Source organism: Microtus oregoni, unplaced genomic scaffold, assembly GCF_018167655.1.
Source record: "Microtus oregoni isolate MIOR12 unplaced genomic scaffold, Mior012 000023F_ref0000262, whole genome shotgun sequence".
In the NCBI taxonomy this organism is placed as follows: domain Eukaryota; kingdom Metazoa; phylum Chordata; class Mammalia; order Rodentia; family Cricetidae; genus Microtus; species Microtus oregoni.
This window is the reverse complement of record NW_024543082.1, coordinates 30,115,085-30,140,828: the sequence shown is the minus strand read 5'-3', so window position 1 is coordinate 30,140,828 and position 25,744 is coordinate 30,115,085. Positions and strand designations below refer to the sequence as shown.

Sequence of the window (25,744 nt, the reverse complement as noted above, 5' to 3'; positions counted from 1 at the left end):
AGTTTCATCATCCATAACAAGTGTTTAAAAGGCAGAAGAGCAAGAACCATGCATAATGCGCTGTGCGTAACGCATAACGCACAGTGGCACGGCGCATAATAATCAGCCCAGCCTGCTCCCGCCACCCAGCCTCCCAAGACTTCTAAATCTCTTCCAGTAAGCATTTTGTGAGAAAGGCTTTGATAAAAAATGCCATTTAGGGACTTTCAAATTTACAGCCAGGCAATTTGTCATCATTTATAGGAGCAAGAAGAAGGGAAACGGAATATCACACTCTCATTTACCAAACCTCCCAGGCGCAAAAGCTCCTGGCTTCACTGTGGAAGAGCACTTGCTTAAGGGACTTCATGTGGACCTGCCCTGCCCACTGGCAAGTATTATTTTTAAATAAGACAAAGTCTTTAATCACACACACACACAGAAGCGTAAGTCATAATCAGCAGTTTGAGTGTGTGTGTGTGTGTGTGTGTGTGTGTGTGTGTGTGTGTGTGTCGGTCTGTCTGTCTGTGTGTGTGTGACTGACCACTTCGGATTGGATAACCTATCCAGGGCTTGCCCCAGACAAAGGTAGATTCTTCCTCTCTCAGCAGCCATTGACACCTCTAGCTCTTGATCTTGTGGGGAGCTTGTGAGATTTCCTCTGTTCATATTGTCACATCTCCTGGTGCCATCATGTAGGAATTTGAGAGAAAATGGGAGGCACACAGGAAAAGCTGGGGTCGGGGAGAAATGATATAAATATAGCACTCATACTCTTTCCTACGTTCTCAAAAAGAACAGCAAAATAAATGTTTAAATAAAATAAATACTTAAATAAACATTTAAATAAATGTTTAAGGCATTTTTTTCTAACAAACGTTTAAGCCTCCTCACAACCACTTGCTTAGAACAGGTAGCTATCCCAAGGCTTATGAATGAACTCCCAACGTCATCTGGTCTTCTTCCACCTTCAACTCTCACCAGAGGCTGGGGTAAAGACAGAAGAATATTAAAAATATCCATCACTCAAAAACAATATTATCTAGAATATGTAATAAAATTAAGATAGTGCTAACTGTGGAACAGGAGAGGGGAGGAAGGAAGGGAAGTGGGGAAAAATGTATAACTCAATTAAAAACAATAAAATATAAAATTTTAAAAAATACTAATGGTACATAAAATACAAGAGAACTCAAAATAAAATGGGAGGTTCTTTGGAATGAGATTTGGTTTACTTTAAATTGAGCATGTCTTTATTTTATAAGGAAGAGATTTTCATAGGTTGAAGATAAGATTTAGTAAATCATTATCCATGGAAGCAGAAAGAGAGTGGATGTGATGTCTGATAAGCCAGGCCTGGAGCAGACTTCCAAAATCCCAGGGCTTGAACGGGGAAACAGCCTAAAGTTGCTGCCTCCCAGACCACGGCCCCAAACTAATTGTGCAGAAAAAGCCTTACAGATGACAGAAAGCTTAGCGTTCGAAGGTTGGTTAGAACGGGTTAACACGAGTGATTTAATTATTGAATGATTAATGAAGTCTAAAAGGCAAATTCAAGTGACCAGAAAAATTGTCTTTCAGCTAATTTAACATTTTGCCACAATTGAAGACTGATCGCCTCAAACCACAGCTGCGGTTTACACCCAGAGAGGAACACTTTGCAACCACGTGAATCTTTTCCGGATGACGGGGGAGGCTCTGTCAACAGACCAGCCTCTGGACTTAGAAGACACAGTCCAGGGAGGGGGTGAGAAGAGCCAGGGCCACAGGAACAGCTGTGCCTGTTTCCAGAAACAGCAGTGAGTGCCCACTCAACCAGGGATTAAGGAACACACAGCTAACGTTATCAAATCACTAACCTGAAAACTTCTGAAAGAGAACCTATCCCACTTGGGTAGGGACACTATGGGCTGCACCATGCAATATACCAGGCATACATTGATCTAGATTGATTTACGCAGTGTGTGTGTGTGTGTGTGTGTGTGTGTGTGTGTGTGTGTGTGTGTTCTTGTGCCTTGCATCTGTGTGTGGAGGGTGTATGTGCATGCATGCATATGGAAGCCAGAGGGCAAACTTTGGGTGCTGTTTCAGAGGCACCGTCTGTCTTTCTGTCTAAGAAAGGGCCTCTCACTGGCCCCAGCTCACTGATAACAGTCGCCAAGTGTTCAGGGTCCACCTGTTGGGCCACCTCAGCACAAGAATTACAAGGCTACGCCACCACGCTCAGTCCTTGAATAAACGTGAGTCCTGGGGATGGAACTCAGGTCCTCATGCTTGGAAGGCTAACGTATACTGACTGAACTATCACGTAACTGAGCAAGCACAGCCACAACCACAGCTGTGTTAGGCTCGACCAGGGAGGTTTCCAATGCATCACAGCAGCCATCCGATCACATGCTTGGAATGATGAAATCATTCTTAGCTGGGTGAGGGGTCAGCCTGGTTTGGGTTCTAGCTCTGCCCAAACCATACCGGGTCTTGTTGCTGTTGCTGTCATTGTTTTGCTTTGAGAAAGGGTCTCACTATCTAGCCCTACCTGTACTGGAACTCTCTATGTAGTCAAGGCTGACTTTGAACTCACAGAGATCATCCTGTTTCTGCTTCAATAAAAATGAATGCTAGTGCTACCATGCCTGCCATATTGTCTTCTTAAAGCAGCCAGTTTTTATCTTTCGTCTCCATCTCCCTCTTGTCCCCAAACAAGAATTAACAAGTAACTTCCATTCTTCATTCCCCATAGTTTTAGGACGCAAAGGTCTTGACCTTCAAAGAGGGCTTGCTACCACTGAGAGTGGTGGGTGAGGTGGGAAGGTGACATTCTGTGGACAAAGATGATATGTGTTAGGATAGTTAATTAAAAACATTGTTCACAGGAACAGCAACCTAAAGGGCCAAGTCATCGAGATAGGGCAAGGAAAAACACAAGCGTCATCTAAGGCCGAACCCCACAACCATGACTAAGGCCAAACCCCACAACCATGAGAAAAGCCAGAAGGGGCAAAGCTTATGCAAGCTCCTTGTGGCCATGAACTAAGGGCACCAGGTCAGGTAAGTTTAGACAACTTTGGCAATGAGGAGGTGGGGAAGACATTACTTCTCTGGAGCACATTCAGCAGCATGTGATCAAGCCTTTAACTTAGCCAGCTGCCTCAAAATGTCATCAGTAATCTTGGAGTAACCTGTTCCAAAGAGATAAAAATGCTCACCCCTATTTTCCAAGTTACCCTCACTGTTTTAAATTCTTTGACCTTTCACGTAGTATACTCAGGCCTCCGTCTCCTCCTCCTCCTCCTCCTCCTCCTCCTCCTCCTTCCTCTTCTTCTTCTTCCTCTCTCTCTCTCTCTCTCTCTCCCTGTGTGTGTGTACATGCGCATGTGGGGTCAGAAGACAACCTTCCACTATTTAGTGACTACAACTCACTGTCGCTTCCCCCAGCTGTCACAGCCTTGGGAAGTGCTGTGTGAAGTGCCAAAGGAGAAAAGCAATCAGCTGTCCTGCCCAGCTGTAAACCTATCCACCTCAACAATGGCTGATCTGGCAAGACAGCACCAAAGGTGCAATAGTGGGACTTTTATCCTGGGGGTAACCAACTGTCTAACTTGACTTAAGATCTGCTCTACTGGAAAGAGTTCATAGCTGGTCTTACCCCTGGCTAGAATTTCCATAAACCCTAGGGAAGAACCCATTACTGCCATTTTCCTCAACCAGTATAATTCTAACTGTATTTTGGATACTTATCATTTAAAGCTACAGAAAGTGTAGCTCTTATCCTTCGTCAAGAAGTTTCTTTTTGTAGCAGACGGAGATCATTACAGGGCACCACAAGTTGTCAAGATGCAGAAAACAGCACTCCATAGGTTCCCAGTTCCTACTGATACCACAGCTATGCAACCCATACTCCTAAGGCTTAGAGAATATCTGAATATCTGGGAAGAGGGGTGGGAACACTGTAACAGTCAGAGTACCAGAATAGTTAGATAGTGTCTAGACAAAACAAGGGAACTTTTACCCAAGAAATCTCAATAATATGGTTCTCCTATACCAGAGCTGCATAAGAAATGGGAGCCGACATGGATGGAAAAATCTCTCAAGGGTCCACCCTTCTATGAAGACCTACAGGCAATCAATGACTACTGAAAGAAAGAGGATGAATTTACTCCAGGGACAAGCTCCCCGAGAGTTTATCCAGTGCCAAGTGGTCAGCTGTAAATAATGTACAAATGAGCAACATTAAATAGGTTCAGTAAGGTGTGTGTGTGTGTGTGTGTGTGTGTGTGTGTGTGTGTGTAAAACACATTATAATTAAAGAAGTGGTACTGAATTTTAGAAGAAGGGGAAACACAGGAGTGGTTGGAAAGAGAGGTTATAATGATATAAATAGTGTACTCATGTATGCAGCTCTATTTTTTAATGATGCTGTAGTGGGAACCAGCTCAATATGCTAGGAAGAAGTCCAAGACAGATGAAAGGCAGGGAGCCAGGCATGGCCACTCCATACTGAATGTTCCCACCCTCTGTTGAAACCACGGACAGAGGCTTTGCAGGCTGGAGTGGGGAGATCTTGCTTCCTTAGAGGTGGGAGGCGTCAAGCAGAGGAAGAGGCTTATTACACATTCCAGGGAGCTCTCTCTGGGCCATGGTGAAAACATGCCTGAGGATAAACACGAAAGCCATATGGCAGGCTATGCCAGTAGTCAAGCTGAAGACTGGCAGAGAGGGAGGCGAAAGCCAGGGGATGGGCAGGCTCTGGGAACAGTCACTCAGACATGTACTGACAGAACTGGGGATCATCACAGGGAGTGATAATAGCCAGAGTCGCAAAGGCACGTGAATCAATTACTTTTCTGTTCTCTTGACAGGACAGTATGGCAGAAGCAGCTTAGAGAAGAAAGGGGATCGTGTTTTGGTTTGCAGTTCCAGAATGGATTCAGTGCATCCATTGTGCTGAGGAAGACATAGCAGCAGGATTCTGAGGATCATGGCCTGGCAATCAGGAAACAGAGAGAACACATTCCATCCACATACAGGAATCAAAGAGAGGAGGAGGAAGAAGAGGAGTAGGAGAGAGAAGAGAGAAAACAGGAAGTGGGGGCAGGATACAAAGCCCATGCCCGGTGACATACTTCCTCCAGCAAGGTTCTACCTCCTACAGGTCCCATAGCCTTCCCAAACAACATCAGCAACCAGGAACCAGGTGTCCACATACATGAGTCTATAAGGGATATTTTTAATCCAAACAATGACATCACGTGTAGGATGCTGCCTTTTATGTATGGCATCTAGAGACAGAGACATGAAAGAAAAAGGACTGATAAGGAGTGTGAAGGGAGAGAAAAAAAGAAAGGGGAGAGGGAGAAAGGATGAGAGTAGTGAGTGTGACCTAAGTATGTTACATACAAACATGGAGATGTCATCATGACTGACATATGCTAATGAAATATAATAAAAGGGCCGAGGAATGGCGGGGATGGGAGAATGGCACCAGAGCTTTTGTGTTGTGCAACAAATGAAGAGCCGGCAGATTTTGATGGCAAAACCATGAGGTAGGAGCAGGGGGAGAGAAAAATCCAGACTCTTGTTTTAGACAAGAGGAACTGTGAGCCATCTAGAAGGTTCCTAGGGAAGGCATTGAGTCAGCAGCTGGATTTGAGCGCATCAAAACTCAGTGGGAAAGATGTAGGCATAGATTTTATCATGGCGGTCATCTCAGGAATCGATATTCATTCATTTATTCATTCATTCATTAGGTGTCTGTGCTTAATTAAAATGCTGTAAGAAGGAGAGCAAGGGAACCACATTTAAAGTCTCACAGAGAATAAGCTTCCAGGGAGCCCAAAGAGAATTCACAGAACATGGCACCCAGGTGCCAAGGGGAGGCTTCCCAGTGACCCACTCAGTGGGATCAAAGTGAAGACTAGAAACAGCAAGGTCACTGGGATGCTGACAAGAGCAGCTCCAACGAAGTGGTAAATATGGTTAAGCTCATGGTCAAGACTGAAAGGCAAGAATGGAAAATGAACCAAGCTGGTCTCATAGTGCATGCCACTGTCTGCAACGAGAAGCAGAGACATAGCTGTAGCAGTGGTGTGCAAGGGGTCAAGACACAGGCTTGGTCCAAAAGACTTAATTTTCATCACACACAGCAACAAAGTGTGGAGCAGGACTACACATCCATCTGCCGCAGACGGAGACTTCTCTGGGGATTCTCACCACTGTAAGACTAAGGGGCGCCACTTACCCACCAGATTTTCATTCTTTGGTTGTAAAAAGCATCAGAGAGGTAAATGATCAAATTGTGTTGATTGTGGCTTTTGTTTCTTGTTTCATACAGAGAGATACCAGAATGTTAAGGTCCAGAGAGGGAGGTCAAGGCTAAGGCCAAACACTGAGGGTTAAAGTTCTTGGGAGATGGGAGATGAAGGATGGAGACTGTGGCTGTCAGTCTGAGCTTTGATAGGAGCAAAGCTTGGGTCTATACCCTCACCAGGGCTAGGTAGTGGGGGGGGGAGTACTTCAGCATGGGGTCTGTACTTACGGTTCAGTATTAAATGTTATTTTGAATTAATAAAAAAAGAAACAAAACAAGAAGAGCCTCAGGTGGCTTACTGACTCATCCTCTTGTTCCTTTACTTCCATAGTTAAGGTTTCCTGTCCACTCAGGCCAAGAATATGGTTTTCGCCCTGAACAGGGGTTTCAGGTGCCTTCTAATCTGAGGAGTTTGTCCAGACCAACAAACCAATCACATCTTCCCAAGGCAACCAGGTAGCCTCATGAAGACCTTTTCCTTTGGTCTCTGGTTGTTACACTGATTCCGTATGAAGTCTCATCTGACCCTGTGTGGTATGACTGGCATCTCCACCCAGGATGAGAAGTCATATTTATGTTGTATTCGGTATCCAACCACCCTTGCAACCAATCCCTTCTTCTCTAGGGAGTGAAAAGGCAGAGAGGAGAGCATGTACGGGTGTCTAGGAGTGAAAAACTGAGAGGGGATGTCTGTGCACACTGGAACCGTGCCATGGTCTTCTGGTTATTATGATGCCTTCTTAGTCAATGAAAGGAGGTCATTGGCTGAGAATCTGGAGTGGGAAAGGTACTCTGAGGTCTTGGGAAGAAGGAGAATATCTGGAGGTGTCAAGAACGGGTCTGAGGAGATGGGAGGAGATCTGAGAGGAGGGTTCATGGGGGAGAAGAGGGTCAAAGTGGGTAGGAGGAGGTCTGGAGTGGGAGGAGATCTGAGGAAGTCAGAGGAGGTATGGAAAGGTAAATAGAGTTGTAAAGTCCATCATGTTTTCACAGGATGGTCTAGCAGAGTGGAACTCAGGGCATCGTGAAGGCCCACTCAGCTCTGTGTGTCTCCTTAGTGTCCTGGGGGAGTTGGGCAGTGGGCTGTGTTTATGCAGTGTTTATCCAGTGGAGGCTGGCTGCTCTGAAAAGTGGCAGACAAGCTGGCATGGTTAGACTTCTGAGACACAGGAGAAAGTGTGATACGTCAGAGGAAGTCAAGCTAGAGAGGATGCAAGTCAAAATACCTGGAAGACGGGTGAGTATTTTCTACTAAAATTGGGAGGTTTCATTTTTAATGCAATATTCCCACAGAAATAGATATAAGAACATTAGAGGATACTAGGTTGTTGGGATGTAGGTTGTGGGCTCCGTGGAGTACAGTAGATAGCATGAGATTGGCAGTCCCCTAGAGACTGAATAGTCTGCTTTAGGGGTGAGGTGACTGTCAGAAGTTCTGTGATCGGAACTAGTCTCTCTGTTGGGAGAGCGCTTGTGTCACACACACAAGGAAGGCCTTGGTTCCAGTTCAAAATGCCATAAACCAGGGTGTAGGGGTGGGTATCTGAGAAGTAGAGAGAAGAGGATCAGAAATTCAAGGTCATACTTGGCTACATAACAAGTTTGAGGCTAGCCAAGGATCCATGGCATGCTGTCAAAATGAACAAACACAACCAAAACAAAAACAAAACTCTAAGACTCCCCAGTTATGCCCACATTATGACACTTTCTTCAAGCATTTCCCTTCAAGCAAACGCAAAAACAGTGTTTGAGTACTTGCACCCACTGTTTCAGCTTCTGGCATAGTATATCTCTGGATAAAACTGTCACGGGATATAGTATTTGTGTTCCATTACCAGTGTCAATGGCGGGAGCTCATTGCTTGATGAATGTCAAGTGTAAACTCAACTTAGGTTCTGAGATTAAACCTCCCAGGTTCAATATCTGCCTCCAGCAGCTGCAGCATCTGTGGCTTTAGGAGAGTCACCACACCTCGGTGCCTTGGTTTCTTTTGAGAGCCAAATGGGGATAACACTAACAAGCACTCAAGGACTTGTTTTACAATCAAATTATAAATAAAATACACCTAGCCCACTTCCCAGGGCAGAGTAAAGGTTGGAAATTATGATAAACAGGTTCACCCAACACCGTGCAAGAAAGGGACTCTATAGTGATATTTTATTTTATTTGTGTTTCAATAAATAAAACTTGCCTGAAGATTAGAGTGCAAAGCTAGCCACACTAGTCAGTCATACCGGCCAGGCAGTGGTAAAGAGCTCATCTCTAGTGGTCGGCTGCTTTGCTTCTCTGATCTTTCAGCTTGAACCCTAGAGAGGAATATAAGGTGGGATGAGACAGGAACTCGCTCTTTTCAGTCTGAAGATTTCACAGAGGTGAGAGCTCTCTAGTGGATGGTTGCTTTTCTTTTCTGATCTTCAGTTTGGACCCCAATATCTGTCTCTGGGTTTTTATTATGCATGCTGCATGACTCTATCAATGTCACAATAGCCATAAGTTCCTCATCACTCACCCAGCAGAAAGGAAATCAAGTAGCTTTTAAGCTCTCTGCCATCTGGCTTTGCTAGGGACCAACACCCAAGGTGTGTGAGATATCGAAGAGAACCAGAGTGAGGGATGGAGGTACAGAACACAACGCCGTAGGAACACTGTGTTATCCATCTCCACAAATCAGGAGGATACCCAGATCAAATGTCACTCTCTACCACCTTGAAATCACCGGCTAAGACACGGTAGCACCCAGGAGGAGTTGGCACAGGCAGCACCTGTGAATAATTATATATGCACGCACAAACACACACACACACGATTGTGCTCACACACCCACGCAGGCACACACTATTCTCATTAGGAGAGTTTTTATTTGAGCTTAATATATGAGAATCCCTAGGCAATGTTTTCTAAACTTTTCAAGACGTGTGTCCCAGATCCTTCACTAAGACACTTAGACAATGGCACTATGGGAGGACTCAGACTGTCTTAACAAAACCAATCTGTGTCTCCCTCTGATGATCCATCACTAAAAATACATTCCCATCTAATTTTGGTCTCCAATTCAGAATCTACTAAATGTTTTGATTCTAACATTTTTGGCATTGAGAAAATTGATGTCTTGTTCAGAACATCTGAAATGCAAAGTGCTTAAAGAGAGACAAAGACTTTGAGCTTAGAGTTGGAAAGAGCCTGGCAGGTAGCATGCCTGTGATATAAACCCCAGTCCTCTTCAATCTCACTCTTCAGCAGGACCTAGGACCATGAGCTATTTCACTGCAGCTTGGATAGAAGTCCATTAGCCTACCCTTTAGTTGCCTAACTTAAGCAAGGTGGTGGCAAGGAAAAATAAATTAATTTCCATATGTTTATAATGAGTTCAAAGTCAATATCTCACTTGATCAACATGACTCTTAATTGCTCAACTTGAAAGCAAATTTCACATAGCTATCTGCAGCGTAAAAGCTGCAAAGGAATCAAAGTGACTTGATTCAAGAGTTAAGCAAATTTGTTGCGAAGTAAAAACCATAGTACTATACCATATCACCTGGGCTCTAAATGCCTCCCTGGAACTATTGATGACTGGCCTGGGACTGAAATCCAAAGACATACGTCTGGCTTCACCCTACTGTGATGTAGAAGACGCAGTGAAGATGCCAGGAGATAGGACCCTCAATCTTCCGTTTAATAACTACACTGTTTAATTCCACCTACTTTCCTGTTTGATGGCAGCGCCTACCTGATGGCTTTGGGAACTGCAGGGAACACCTTGGATAAACCCTTAAAGTAGCACCTCAGTTCTGGTGATGGACAGCAAACCGCAGTGACAGGCAACTGTCACCATCACTATTATAAGAACCAGGCACGGCTGATGTCATGTTATCCCTGGATCACCTACACCTGAGGCTCCTTGTGCTTTCATCCTTTCATGTGGGAGGAAAAGAAGAATTACAAGACATCTTTCTTCAAATAAAGATAAGAGATTTTAATATCTCTGGATGAGACACATATGTGGTGCTTATGTAAACATTTTCCTGTGTGTGTGTGTGTGTGTGTGTGTGTGCGCGCGCGCGCGTGCGTGCATGGCTGTGCGTAGAGGCCAGAGGTTAAGGAAGTTAGTGTCAGATACTTCCCCTATTATTTTTCACCTTATTTTTTGAGGCAGGATCTCTCAGTGAACCTAGAACTCACAGTTCAGTCAGCTGTCTGGCCAGTGAGCTCCACCTGTCTCTGAGTCCCCAGGGCTGGAAATACAGATGCACCCAGATATTCCTGCCTTTTAAAAAAAAATAATATGTCTGCTAAGGATCTGAACTCAGGTTCTCAAGCTTACATAGGAAGGTGAGTGATTCCTGACTGTGCCATATTCCCAGCACTATACTGACTGGTATTTCCTACCTGCACTTTCATCGGCTCATTGATTCTAGTAGCCCAGTGGTTCTCACAATCATGTAAGCAACCCCAGGAATAGGCAGTGTCTGGTGCTGCCTACTCGGAAACAAAAGATAGCATGAGTGCCAGCCGGACCAAAGCATGGTCACTTTGCACTTTGATAGCAAAAGTTAAAAAAACAAACAAACCAACCAACAAACCCTCTTGGTATTTCCAATGTATTCATGGTAACCAAACGGCTTCCCTATACTTGCATCAAGCGGGGTGGGGGGGGGGGGGCAGTAGGGAGTGCTGGGATATGAAGAAAATATAAAACTCCTCAGATTACACAATGAGCTTAAACTTCTGGCCACCGGCTTCCTCATCCTATTTCCTAAAAATTTCTTATTTTCTTATATATTTTACCTTCACAAACTTTAGTACCCTCTCACCCAACTGGTATATTCACCATGGAAGGCAAACCCAATACATGAACTTAGTAAGGGCACCAGTACCTTAAACTGTATCATTACAAAAGCAGAGCCAAACGATGGGTTTATCAGAGAAATCCCACCCCTCTCAGGGCCACTACAGACACAGGCAAACGCCAAGAAACAGCAGAATCAAAGGGAAAATAACTCATCCAGAAAGATGACTGAATGCACCTTCTGGCCCATGTAGCGACCCACTGAGTTGGGTTGCTCAGATTTCTAGCACATTCCACATTGAATGTCTCCAAGTAATTAACGATTTCCATCTAGAGTTTACTTGTGTCTAGAGGCTTCTCCACTCTGGCCTCTGCCTGAGCAACAGATGACATTAATATCCCAGCCTAATTACTGGCTAAAAGACTCAGAGCACTTTGAAAACACAAATCCAAGTCCACAGCAAGAGCAGGCCTCCATCAAGCAGGCAGAATCGGGCATCCTAGACACAAGGCAGCCAGATGAAGGAAAATGCATTCTGAATGGTTAGCACACAGGGTTAATCACATTGTAATTTAATCATCTGATCAAACACAAATTAGCATAATCACTGAGGAAAAAACGTCTGGCAGAACCCAGGCGTACCTCCAGGATCCCTATCCTTAATCATGTAAAAGGGAACATGGATTTGGTTTATTTTTTTAATGATGAAAAAAATAGTAAGCAATGGATAATGGATGCAAACCTCGTGATCTATGATTTCAGTAGCTGAGAAATTATAACTGAGATTTGATTGTGAATATCTTCCTTTCTCCTTCCAAGATCATTCCAGAACTCACAGTCATGACCTATAACTGGGGGCTAGGGACAAACTAGACATAGAGAATATACCTGGGATCCTAGCACGCAAGAGGTGATGGCAGGAGGACCAGGAGTTCAAGGTCATCCTCAACTACACTGTGAATGACAGGCCATGTGAATGACAGTGGGATAGGTGAGACACTGCCTCACATTAAATAAATAATTATATTGTGCGTAGCAAGGCTCTAAGACAATGTGCAGGGTCTCCGTGATAATAATAATCTGGACGAGATCGTCCTTTGTTCTGATAGCCATCCTGAATACCACGGGATCCCTGGCTCCCACCCTTCCATTCAGGAACCAACCTTCAGGACCCATCCAGACCTGCGACAGTCAGGCATTGTCTGATATCCCATGACTGCAAAACTGCCAGCAGAGGAACCCTGAGATTAAACTAAAAATGAGAACACTAGGGGCATATTTCCCTTAAAATAACTAATATTTTTGAGAATTTAAGGTGCTTCCTTATTGCCATCTGCCCCAAACCTAGGAACCTGGAACAAGAGTTACCCAACTTTATGAAGTCCACTTTCTATTTTGTGGCTCTTTCTGAAGGGCCATAAGAACTGGTAATGCCCATGCCCTGAGCTTCAGAAAAAAAAGCAAATCATTCAACGCCAGTTCTCCTTGCCTGATTGCAGATGGGGGCAGAGCAGTCTTCAAGGGGCGCTCTCAGACTGCAATATGACCCCAGCAAGCGAGGAAGGCAACCAAGTCTCCACTTCCCTGTAGGAGAACAGACCACCCTGAATTTAGACAAGTATGGAATCTGCGAGGGTCTTCAGGCTCCTGAGGAAACAACACCATTTTCTTACACTTTCCCCCTTGTACAAGAATGTGCTCATGATTTCCTCTCATTGCACAAGGACAGAGAGAGAAAGCAAAAAAGAATGTGGGATACAAACAGAGGCAGCCCCTCTGCAGCTTCAAGTGGTCCTCCACTCAATGGGTGTGTCACAGGGTCACACCCCTCCAGTACCCTGCCTTCTACAGGTGGGATGGGTCCCAGGGACATTTATTCATACTGGAAGTCTGGGCAAAAAAACACTCCACTCTCAGTAAGCTATGTAAGAAGTACTTTCCATGAGTCAAGGTGATTTGTTCTTCTCTGAATCATGCAGTGTCTCATTTTTATATTCTATCAAAAAAAAGTGGCTCCCTATTTACAATTACTCCTGGGTCTCTCACAGGTTATTAAGGCTAGTGATGGAAATATTTATGCCCTTTCTGTGAAGGAGAGATGAGAAAGGCTGACCCACTCCACCAGAAACTTCCAAAGAGAACAATGTGTGCTGTGACGTGCTAGCTTCAAAGCTCCCGATCGGAGAGGATCTGGTGCTATTTTAAACCAGCATCATCTCCCACGAATTCCCTCAGAGCTCAAGACTCCTGAACATAATCTTCTTTCTTTAAAAAAAAAATTTAAAGACACAGAGGTTCAGGAGCCTATTGTAGCAAAGAAGCAGGCATTGGCCCAACTATCACAGTGATGAGTAAGCAAAAATGGCAAGGCTTCAGCCTCCAAAACCTTTTGTCCAGTTCTCTGAAGCTCCAGCTAAGGGCAGCTGCCCTGAAGGGTCATTTCTGCAGTGACTCACAATAAAATGGCCAATAGACTAGAACATAAAACTCTTTAAGATGCCAAGAAGGGAAAGGTTATTTTTAATATTATCTAAAATAAGATTTTAGGACCCAAAAGGGGGCATTTTAAAAGGTTCTGAATTTAGGCCCTTCTTCAGCACACATTTGAGTCTATTTTAGTTTTAAAATCAAGGACACAGTATTTGGGAAAGATAATTCCACCACTAACCAATGCCCTCAATCAACGCCCTCAATTTTAGCCTATATGTGGAAAGATATATAGTGAGTGGCAGGAGTTCCCTAATTGCTATTTTCTCTTTTCTGACGACATAGTGGATGGTGCATACATTGGATAGTAGACTTGGTCACTTGTTTATAAGAAGATAGTAGACACCAAAAAAAAAAAATAGTAAAAATGATCCCAAGTCCCTGCCACCTGGGTTCGATATGAGCTTGTGCACAGATACTGGGCTACAGGTATGTGCAATGTTCCAAGGCAGCCTAGGGGCAGTATCTCTAACTACAGGTAGATCCATTCCCCTAACTGGTTTCATTCCAATCCGGCTCATCGTCTGGCTTGTTCAATACTGCAACCTTAAGGATCGCCTACTGTCAACCTCTTGCCTAGAGAAATGTGACTACCTTTAGTCTTCAAGGGGTCTCTCTGCTAGGTTTCCAGAAGGTAATAAATAGGGAGTTAGGGGAAGAAATACAGGGTCAAGTCCATCAGCAAAGCTTCTTCATACAATTAAATGAAGCATCAAATATACCAGAGAAAAATGGCATAGATCAGAGGGATTGATAAGTGAATAATTAGGTACAGGTAGAGAGATGGCAGATAGATTGATGACAGATTAGGTAGGTAGGTAGATAGATAGATAGATAGATAGATAGATAGATAGACACTGAGATAGATACAGAGATAGATACAGAAATAGATACAGAGAGATAACAGACATAAATATGGATTACAGATGAATAGATAGATGACAGATAGGCAGACAGAAAGATGGTTGATAATAGATAAATTATTGATAGACAATAGATAGGTGGTAGATAAATGACAGAAAATGACAAAAAGATAAATGTCAGATGGACAGATGATGGATGGGTATATAGAAGACAGATAACAAACAGAATGACAACAGCTAGATATATGATAGCTGATTGCTAGGTAAAAACTAGATGATATGATAGGCAATTATACAAAGATGAATGATAGGTAGCTAGACATATATATAATAGATTATTGATCGATCAAAAATATATAATAGATGCCAGGAAGTCCTTCCCTTAGTGCATATTTTTACAAAGGAATGCAGTGGGCCACAAAGATCAAAACATCCAAAGGTATACATGCCTTAGATGACAGAATCAGACTTTCTAGGGAAGGAACTGGACCACAAAATATAAAACTATATCATCTACTTGATATGCCCCAGGGGTATGAATAAAAATGTCAAAGTGCTAAGCAAAAGCAGAAACACGGGGGGGGTCTCTCTAATCAGCCCACCTCAGGCTCCCAGGACCAAGATTTCCAAGGAAGGCTCAAGTCCCAGAAAATCCCATAGGAAACCTCCTGTCTTCTCCCCTTTCACTGGCCTCCCTCCAGGTATTGACAGCCACCATTCTGAGAAATTCTAGAGAAGGGAACAGTCACTAAATTCAGCTCAAGGTGTCTGCAGATGGTTGTCTCCCCAACTTCCATAGTTCTCTTATCCGGCACCGGGAACAAAGGGGTTTGCAGCTATGGGCCTAATGTATTAGCCTCTTCTTCCATTGCTGTGTTATTGCTCCTAACCTCTACTTCCATTGTCTCTAAGCATCTTACACTACTGAAACCTATAGAACCTTCTAGCCTAATACTTCCTCCCTTGGGGAGGGAATGACAGAGGTGTTTCAGGTGGAAGGGAAGGATATGGGGTTTCTTGGGACTGTGCCTACCAATGAGGTTGCAGCTCTGCTGTGAGGTCCCAGAGCAATGAACAAATGGATTAACCTCAGGCAGAGCTAAGGACCCAAAACTAATACCAAGATCACCTCTATGTCGATATTTTTCTACCCAGGTTATTCCACGAATTTCCAATCAAGGCAATTCTAAATAGTAGCCAGCAGAGTTAGAAAATATTGGGTTTGGTGAACTCTAGCATACATCTCTATCATACAAACACTCGTGTAATTTCCCATATCCCTCAAGTTCTGCTGTCCTGCCAAGGAACCAGAGAAGGTGCTACCTTGTAGAAAGAGAGTCCCAGCCTTTTGAAAAGCACTTTGTGTCCTCTGTACTTTTCTTTCACAGACAGACATAGATGAATGACTTTCCTTGCTGGAACTGGGGATGGTACCCTGGCTTCAGTTCCTATTGCGGTGATTAAATACCCTTATGACAGAAACCTTAAGAGAGAAAATATTGGGGCTGGAGAGATGACTCAGTGTTTAACAGTGCATGCTGCTTTTGCAGAAGACTGACTGTAGTTCCTAACACCCACAAGGCAGCTCACAACTGTTGATGGCTCCACCAACTTCTGCTTCCCATGGATATTAGACATGCATAGGTTGTACATGAATACATTCAGGCAAATACTCATACACATAAAATAATCTGCTCATAAAAAGAGAGGGATTTCATCCAGCTTTCAGTTCCAGGTTACCATGTATTATTGCAAAGAGATCATGGCAGGGACACGAGGCAGCTCACAGTCCAGAGCAAAGAGGGCATGTATACTTTCTCAGCTCTCAGTCCAAGCCCCAAATATGGGAATGGCAGTGTTCACATAGGGCTCAGAATCCCAACGTTAATTAGCATAATCAAGACAATACCCACAGACATGCTCACAGGCCAACCTGATCCAGACAACCCTCATTAAGACTCTCTTCTGCGTTATTCTATATTGTGTCAAGTTGACAGTTAAAACTAACCAGCACCCACATTTCAGGCATTTCCTTTTCATTAGCCAAAGAAATAGATAAATTAAATGACCACCATTTATGGGAGTGGACCCATAAGAGATAAGACCTAGAGGAGGAGGGCAGTAGCCACAGAACCTTCTGAATGCCACACAGCTGCCCGCTTAGCCAGCGTTGCATGTTGTTGGGTCTCTGGTTCCTTCCTGAATTCTCACAAGTCATAAAACATAGCATTGTTATTTGTACCCCAGCTTCTACACATCACTTATTAAAAAGTGTTCTGCAGCCAATATTAAGAAATAAACACTGTAATTAAGAAGTCTGGGATTTGGGGTTTTCAGCATCCTAAGGGAATGCCAGATCAACTCACAGCACAGCAGGGTGGCTGTGGAGAGAAGAAATGAACGTGGAGTTTCCTCAGGAGAAATATGTTTACTTAATGTGAAGTCGCCACAACCCTGCAAAAGGAATAGGATCTGTACAGATAAAGAAAGTGCCCCTCTTGCCTCCCTTCACCTGAACACACCTTTGCATTAGAATAAACTCATAGGCATTTTCCCATAGCCTCATAGTCCACACAGAGCCCCTGAGAAGAATGGGTGCTTCACTCAACACAAGCAGGAATCAAAAGCACAAGTCGCCACCTCTAAACAAGTCCACCTCACTGGCTGTGACCCATTCACACTGGGAGCAACCCCATCTTAAATCTGACCATCATGGTGACCCCCATGGGTGACCAATGGGAGTTACTGCACCACATTGTGGGTTTGCAGCAGCATCCAACATAGCAGAGTTCAGAGACCTAGAAGACCCAATGACTCCGATTAAACTGTAAGGAACACAAATGAACTGCTTACATTCTGTACGAAACCAGGCTAAATGTTGATCTCTGTTTCTTTATTAATATTAAAGGAGTCAAGGGTGGCAAGAATCAAATCAATGATCACTCTGCTTCTGCCCCTCTAATGTGGGCCCTTCACAGTCTGAGAAGAATGGCCTCTATAAAGTTACCAGGTTACTATGGATCTTCCTAAGATAAAAGATTGGCATGGGAAAGACAGACTTGACGCTGGTACAAAATTCCTATACATGTCCAACATCTAGGCTCTGAACAGAAAAAAAAGTATCACAGGAGGAGATAGCAAAACCAGAATGAGAACCACATTCCATCTTAGACAGAAAGAACATTCTAGTTCTCTTTTTTAGTGTGTGTGTATGTATGTATATATGCACATGTGTATGCGTGTGTGTATGCATATGGCTGTGTGAATGTGTGTATGTGTCTGTGGAGGCATCATCCATGGGAATGAATCCACTTCAAACTCTCAGGTTAGCAACCATCAACAATCTTCCTGTCTCTGTCTCCCTAGCACTAGAATTACAAGCATGCAATCCTGCACTTGGCATTTTCATGGGTTTGGGGGTGAGCCCACGTCCTCATGCTTGCAAGGTGAGGGTTTTATTGGCAGCCATATATCCAATCCCATGTTTTTCTGGGGTTTTTTGTATGTTTTAACTTGTACATACGTAAGAGACTTGAAAGACAGCCTGCTAAGTGAAATAAGCCAGGCACAGAAAGGAAAATGACCTTGCTGTTATAAAACACAGAATATAAAATAAAAGGAAGACTGTTGTATCTAAGGAAAGGTGTATTCCTTTTCCCTGTTCAATAACATTAATGTCAATCACACAGCCTGTGACTGTATCTCCTGCTCCACTGGGTCTGACAAATTAGAAGTATGTGTATCTCAATTTAAATCTGCAGAATTTAATAACAGGTTAGCAATGAGGACCCTGTGACAATCACGAGATCCTCGGTGTAAGCCTTTTTCTCTCTTTGTAATTGCTGTTCTCTGGAAGCGCAGGCTGAGTCCATCCCCTGGTGCTCTGCTGTGGAGTCTCTAGGGCAGTCCATGCTTATTGCAGAATAAATATTAGAGACAATGTCCTCCCTGAGCCTCCGGGCTCCTCTTCAGACCCACTAGTCCTTCCCAAGCTGAGGGAGGACTTACCACTGATTGAACTTCCAGAATATTCTGTAGAGTCAAGCAAAATTTCTCACTATTGGGTGATTTGCTTTTTCTCCACTACGAAGTTCTGTACGGTACCAGGAAGACGGGGAAAGCCCACGTTTAGAGTGGAGGCAATCCGTCACAGTTTCTATTCCTTTCTTTCGGGTTCTTTGCCCCTGCGTTTCAAACTGGCTTTCTATAAATAGGACTGCTTGCTCAGTCTCAAATCTTACTCACTGTCTTCTGAAGTAAAAAAAAAAAAAAAAAAAAAAAAAAAAATACATCTTTAATAGGGATGTAGGCTTATCCCTGTCGGTCCATCTCCCTCTTTCCTCCTTAGTTCGTCATATACCTGTCCAGCTGCAACCATCCTTTCTCTATCAAGTGGTTTTAATATTTATATATTTACAAAATCTAAGAGAGTTAACCATCCATTCCAATCAACACAATAAATGTTAATCTCTAAAAACCAAAAGAAGTTGACTGTAAGCTTTGTAACATGAAATCCTTATATATAGCACTGGGATTTTTAACAATGATTAAAATATAATCTTTTTATGTTACTGTGATGAGATGCCAATTTTATATTCAACTCTGCTGCAAAATAAGATATTGACCGGAGACTCATAGCCATTTGAGAGTTAAGAAAATAGCAGTAGTGTGACTTTTTAGGCATGATTAAGGCTTAAAACCTTGAGTTTTATTTATTTATTTTTTTTATTCTCAGGAGCTTGGTGGGAAGCTTAAATGTCAGATTGCTGTTTTAGCTGGGATCCAGAATAGATCCTAGCAGTACCCAAATCTTATCACTTGACAAGTGTGCCAGGCTTGGATAAAATCACCGGCTGAGACACCAGCACCCATTCACCCCAAGAAGGGCACTCAGGGATATCAGAGCAGGCTGTGTCACTGAAAGGAAGCCCCACAACATTCCACACGTGAGTCACATCTGTAAGACAGCATGGCCCACAGCCCTTTGTAGAACACAAACGCTTCTCCCGCCACAGGCCAGCTGCCTGTCAGAACACAGAGGCAGGCTGAGGGAAGCTGCAAGCTGCTCACCCGCCCTTTTCATACAGGATGGGAAGGAAGCTAGAGAGAAACGAGAGAGGTCAGGACAGAGGAGGAAAGGCTAGCAAGAGGAAGAAAGCTACTCTCATTTTAATCTAAGTCATTCCCACCTGGGCTTCCATGTGCTCTGCTGTGTGCAAAGAACACACTTGGGCACAGTGGACATCGCAGCCTGTTGGTCACTTCTCAAATAAGCCCCAAATTGGCAGGTAATAGATTTCCCTGAAGCCATCAGAGAGAAAGACAAGGTTTTAGGAAGGATAATGGAGACTGAGCCCAGACCTCTGAGCATCTGGGCAGAAGCTGACTGATTTTTGAATCAACATCCGGGATCTGCCCTTCCCATTGGCTCGTTCTTCCTGCAGCTCAGGTGGAGAGATTTCTGCCTGCAGACCGCACTAGGGCACTCAGGTGCTCCCCTTCAGAATTCCTAACCGCATGTATACACCACAGGGCTGCGGGAGTCTTCCATTCTCACCAAACGTTTAGCAGAGGAAATGCAACTTTGAATTAGCTAGTGTTTTCAAAACATTAAGGAATGTGAATACAGCTGGGGCGGGGGTGGGAGGACAGCTAGAGGTGAACCGAGAATTTCTGTTCCCAGATTCTCAGAACGCCAAGAGTTAAGGATGGGTCCGGAGGAACAGGTGCTGTCCAATTTGCTGGCGTGCGGGTAGGGGGGCGCGGCTCCAGGTCCCCAGAGCTTTGCAGCCACAGCTGCAGGAGATTGACGCGCTGTGGACAAGCAGCACGCCAGCATCACCCCTGTCACCAGCAGCAAAGGAGAAGCCCCGCGGCTCCTGGAATGACATTGGAAGGTCAGCCAATCGGGCAAGGAGCTGCCCCCTCCACGATGAGCAAGCCACCCCTGGGTTCCCTCTCCAGCACGCAAGGGGAGACCTTGTGGCCTCTGTGGACCATCGACTCCTGACACCTCCCTTCCTTCTCTGCATCTTCGGAGACTGGAGACATTGCTGCAAGCCGTGTCCTTCTTTGCACAAATAAAAACAAAGGCTGCAGACCATTCCTGACACATCAAACCCTGAACATGATCGCTGGGTGTAAACCCGACCTCCTGAGCCATGGATTCTGGGCGCAATGAACTTGAGGGACATTGGGGAGGCGGCTTCTTAGGAAAGCCCTAGACGAGTGAGTAGAGCATCCTCGGAGGCGGAGGTTTGCCTGCTGTCGAGAGCTTACTGCAGGAGTCTGGCGTGGTTTGCCGCCCACTAGTGTCCTATGGCGGGGACACAATTGACATGCAGGTAGCAGCCGATCAGCCTCTCCCAAGCTGACAGTGCCTGCCCCCTAGGCCCAGAATGCATCTGAATTCATGGTCAAGAAAATGCCCTCTGTATGCAAGGCAACCCCAGGATACCTGCCTAGCTTAGGTGAACCTCACTAAAAAGCCGAGAGAATGGGGGTACTCATTCTAAAAACATCCCCAATGTCTTAGCTATTGCCATCTTATCTACACTTAACCACATTCATAATCAAGGTTTTGTAAATGTGGGGAATGGGGGAAAGCTGTTGTTTTATTTAAAAACAAATAAAATAATTCATTCCCATTTCCCACAGCGCTCATAGATCTTAAGATAGCCCCTCCCCCTTTACGTCAAGTTTCTTTGGCATTGAGCTGACTCCTGTTCAGCCTTGGTCACCTTTCTTGTCTACTCCAAACACATCCATGAAAAAATGATTCAGGCCTCAGGGATTTAAATGTGGAGATTTTTTATTTTGGTCAAAATTACATCTCTCAGCAGCATGATATATGATTCAGGGTATGCCCTGTGATTTGCTGGTTCTCCCAGGCAGCAGGGAACCCTTGGTGACACCCAAGTGGCAAGGAGGATAGTCGTCAAGGAGAGAAGGCAAATTGGCTGGCATTTATTAAAGGTCTGCCTGGCATTTTGTTTGCCTACAGAGGGCATGTTGTAGGGGCATGCAGCTTTTGTGCAAAGGCCTAGCAATTTTAGATGAACTCTGGAATTATCAGAAATAATCTCACTCTGCTCTATAAATATGGGGGAGAAAAATATTTTTTGCTTATACATGTCTGTGGAAACTAAAATCTAAAATATCATCTTGGAAGCCTTCAAGATACAGCAGTACTTTCTAAGGCCTACTTCTATGGTCGCTGTCAGGTCTGTAATGCCCTGTCATGTGATCTGCGGAGCCTCAGAGACGCTGCACACCCGACTTGCCCTTGAGCCTCTCCACACCATCACTCCACAGCTAACTAGGCTCAGGGCGCCTGCAAGCACAATGCAGTAAAGCTCAAAATCTCACGGCCAGGGAAAGTCAATGTCAAGGGTGTGTGTGTGTGTGTGTGTGTGTGTGTGTGTGTAAAACCAGACGCCAGCACGCAGCAATAACACGGTCTGTATAAACCTGCGTGCTGCCCCTACCTCTGCTCTTGTTGGGACTCGCTGGCGTTAAAATCAAGAGACCATGTTCAGAGGAATGATACAGCCACACGTTCATGCTGAGCATTAGTGCAGCAGCGTGTGTCTGTGCGTGCACACATGTGCCCCTAAAGCTGTCCTGTGAGTATTTCCAGGGTGGTAGAGAGCACCCCGACTACATCACAGGCTCCCTGTATATTCTCAGGTGAGGTCACTCACAAGATTTTAACCCATGCAGGCACTGGTCTCTTGATGCTGGTCTTTGCCCCAAATATTCTCAGTAGCCCGTCCAGCGGCAACACTTTAATTAAGAAATGAACGTGCCCCCCCATACAAGCTTTCTACTGTTCGGATGAAGACAGGATATGTGGAACACGGACTAAGCATACCTGCTCCTGCTTCTTACCCCCTCCTCCAAATGTTCATTTGCATAATCTTTTACAAATGAGAAAGACAAATGACTACAATGGGCATTTTAGTGTGTGAGGCCTAGCAATATAGCAATATTCAGTTTGGGTCTTATCACACCTTTGGGTATTTTTCAAAATGAAGACAGGCCAAAATATTGCAGTTGCTGGAGAAAAAAAAAAACTCCATTCAGATAGCATTTAGTTTCATATTTTTGAAATGTTGTCTTACCAGAGGCAGCCTTGTAAACCGGGCTTTTATTTTGACATAAGTATATATTTTATGATATTTTGCATAGTATATCTTGAACACCATCCCTGGAAATCCCCTCGCAATGTAAAAGCCCAAACCTCCAGAGTCAGGCAGGCCTTTCCTTCAAGCTTCCTCATATAAAGGAAGGGCCATTTTTACATGAGGCGGCTCCCTGGCCTTCAGCTGATGGGGTCAGAGCATCCTGCCTGTGCATATTACTGCAACAATAATTGATTCTCACAACAGATGCTAAAAAAACCTGCAAATAATTCTTGCACGACTCTACCCAGGTGCACAGGAGCCATCTCTGCATATATTTTCCATATGGTAGATTTCACTCAATTTGCACACTGCATAGACTCCTTTATATAGTACTTTTTAGTTATGAAATGTTGGTTTTAAAAATCATAGACATTTATAGCATCCATGTACCAGAGACTCTCATGATTTCTTCTTTACCATGCTCACCATATATAACTCACACTGAAAAACAGATACTGGATGGCTGACCACTGGGACAGCCTGGCTCACCATCCTGAATCACCTATTTCTCCCCAGAGTGGAAATCTCCCTTCATCCAATAGCCCAGGCCTTTGCAAGGAGTCCGGATATGTCACACTGACAGGGAGGCAGGCCATCAAGGTATGGTGGCTCTGGAACACATTTGTGAGCATCTGAGCCTTTCCTGTGCTTTCCCACTAAAGCAGCAAGGGCAGCTCCTCAGATTTAACTGAATGCTCAGAAGCACATCTATCCCCCAAGGTAGATTCCCGGGAGGAGGCAGGGCAGGTAAAGGGCCCTCTGGGAAAGGGGGGTATCTTGTCAGAACTTGCTCTGATTTTTCTGCCTGGGAGGAAACCTCCAGATGAAGATCCTGCCACTTTGAATATATTAAAGAGCAAAGTGTCGTTTTCATGTGAATTTGGGGGTACCTTCTTCATTCACCTCCATCTTTTCTCAGTCATCTTTATTTTTTTTTTTCAAGCCTGGGAAGCATCACATCCTCCCTTCGGCCAGGGGTTGGCTATTCTCTAAGTACCACTGTGAGAGAAAATGCAGCCAGTGCTTGCAGCTGCCCTAGGTATCTCCCAGAAAAATCTTACAGCCTCCCCTTGGGTTCTCCTTCTCCTGTTTTCTTGTAAGGACCAGATATATTCATTCTCATTCTCTCGTGTTCATATGTTCTCTCCCCTCCTCTTCTGGATATAATGGTTTAATTTTAACTGTCAGCAGGTTATAGGTTTTATGCAGATGTTGTTCCAAAAATTTGAAATGGGGATTAAAGCCCTGGATGCTTCCAGGGGATACCAAATGATGGTGACAATTCTCTCTCTCTCTCTCTCTCTCTCTCTCTCTCTCCAACATGAGAGAAAGCCATTCATACATGTAAGTTCATATTTACGCTGCATGTGACAGGCAGCCCCAAGGTGCACACACATACACTCACTAATTGGGTCTGACTCCATCAAGAACGATAGCTTTCTAAATACCAGGAAGAAAGCATCTCAATATGTAATACTCAGCTGAACATGAGGGCGAGAAACCACGTACAACGTTCACCAATTTCACTTTTACAATATACAGGTGATTTTCTAAAAATTTGTCAACATTACAGATGATGTAATGCTTAGCAGTGCATATTTTTACATACACTACTGCGAGGAACATGTAGAGTCCAGGGGACTAGGGGGATGCAAAGAGACGCATCTTTCCCACAGCCTTCAAGGATGAACTGTAGCAGAATTAAAGGCTTTAAGGCTCAAGAGCGCAGAACCTGAAGGCTACTGTCTTAATTGACCCCTGCACCTGCCTGCGCTCCTAACGCCATGTCGCTTCTCTGGCTGTGTTATTCAAAGTGGCGATCATCTCCTCTCTTCTCCCCAAACCTGGCTGACTCTGATGAGGTAGCTGTCTATCTCTGGAGTTGGGCTCTGAGCTGGCACTTGGCTAGCTAGCTAGGTAGGCTGCTTCCAGCGATTGCAGACCGATGCCTCCCCGGCCTCGTCTCAGTACTGACTAACCTCTCCAAAGCAATGCAAATATATTTTTAAAAATAAATAAATAAACGCATGCATGAACATTCCAACCCGGATAGGGAAGGAAAGGAAGGAAGACTTCACCCATGCATCCAGCCCCCCACACCGCACCCACCCCCCGGGCCCCTTCCCAGACAGGAATCAGCGCAGATCGCAAGGCTCACCATTCGCGAAGCTCTGGAACAAGGAGAGAGCCAGTATCCACATGCCCCTGCTGCTGCCCGGCCTCCCGCGAGCCAGCGAGCCAGCGAGCGAGCCACGCGCCGGCCTCGCCCCCCGCGCTGCGCTGCGCTCCGCCGCGCCCGGCCCGGCTCCGCTCGCCGCCCGCCACCTGCCCAGGGGCCGCCCAGCCGCCCAGCCGCGCTCCCCGTACGCGGCGCCCCCGCACACCTGCTCCCGGGCGCCGCGCCCCGCGCCGCGGACACAGCCCAGGTGCGCCGTGCGCTCGGCTCGGCTCAGCGGGCCGCGGGCAGCCAGGCGCGGGCGCACAGCCGCAGCCGCGGGCGCGAGCTCATGCCGGGCGCCCCCCGATGCGCAGCGCGGCCAGGCGGCGGCCTCCGGGGCGCCGGCCTCACCCTCCGCAGCCAGGCAGCAGGCGCGCGGCCAGGCTCATCCTGCTGCGGCGGCCTCGGGCGCCGGGTCCCCTGTGCTGCCCTTCCCTGCCTGAGCCCGGCGGGCCGCGCGCGGAGGCGAGCGGGGACCCCTCCCCTGCTCTGGCCGTTGGGGCGCTCTGCAGTCTTAAAGCAGCAGCAGAGGAGTGCGGCGGATCACGCAGTCAGCGGGACCCAGGGCTCAGAGGCTCAGAGACTCGTCCCCACACAGCCCATCTTGTGTAGCTCCTTCTTGCAGGTTGCTAATGAGATGCGGCCGGGGGCTGACCACTCCGGAAGGGTGCCAGCTAGGCAGAGGTGACCGCGAGGCCTTAGCAGTTTTGATGCTATGTGCAGCAGGATTCGGAGTCCGTATTGACTCTCTGAAAAGTCTAGTCCATCTACCTAAAGGGAAATGCTGCCTCTGAGTCCTCGCAGCTCCTGGGAAGAGCTCTCTGACTTCACTGACTGATTTTTAATTATCTTGAATACATACTAGGATGCAAACAGGAGCGATTCTAATTTTGATCTCTGAGTGGTGCATAAAACTG

The 25,744-nt window shown here is 45.3% G+C and overlaps 1 protein-coding gene across 1 annotated transcript in view; it reads right to left on the bottom strand.

Moving 5' to 3' along the window:
• Nucleotides 1-25,206, bottom strand: part of Dscam (DS cell adhesion molecule) — a gene marked incomplete at its 5' end in the record, with an annotated part of 553,946 nt that extends 528,740 nt beyond the window's left edge. The window contains one exon of the mRNA XM_041673080.1: nt 24,768-25,206. Within this exon, the coding sequence (XP_041529014.1) occupies nt 24,768-25,206 (439 nt within the window). The remainder of the gene's footprint in view (nt 1-24,767) is intronic.
• Nucleotides 25,207-25,744: the final 538 nt, after the last annotated feature.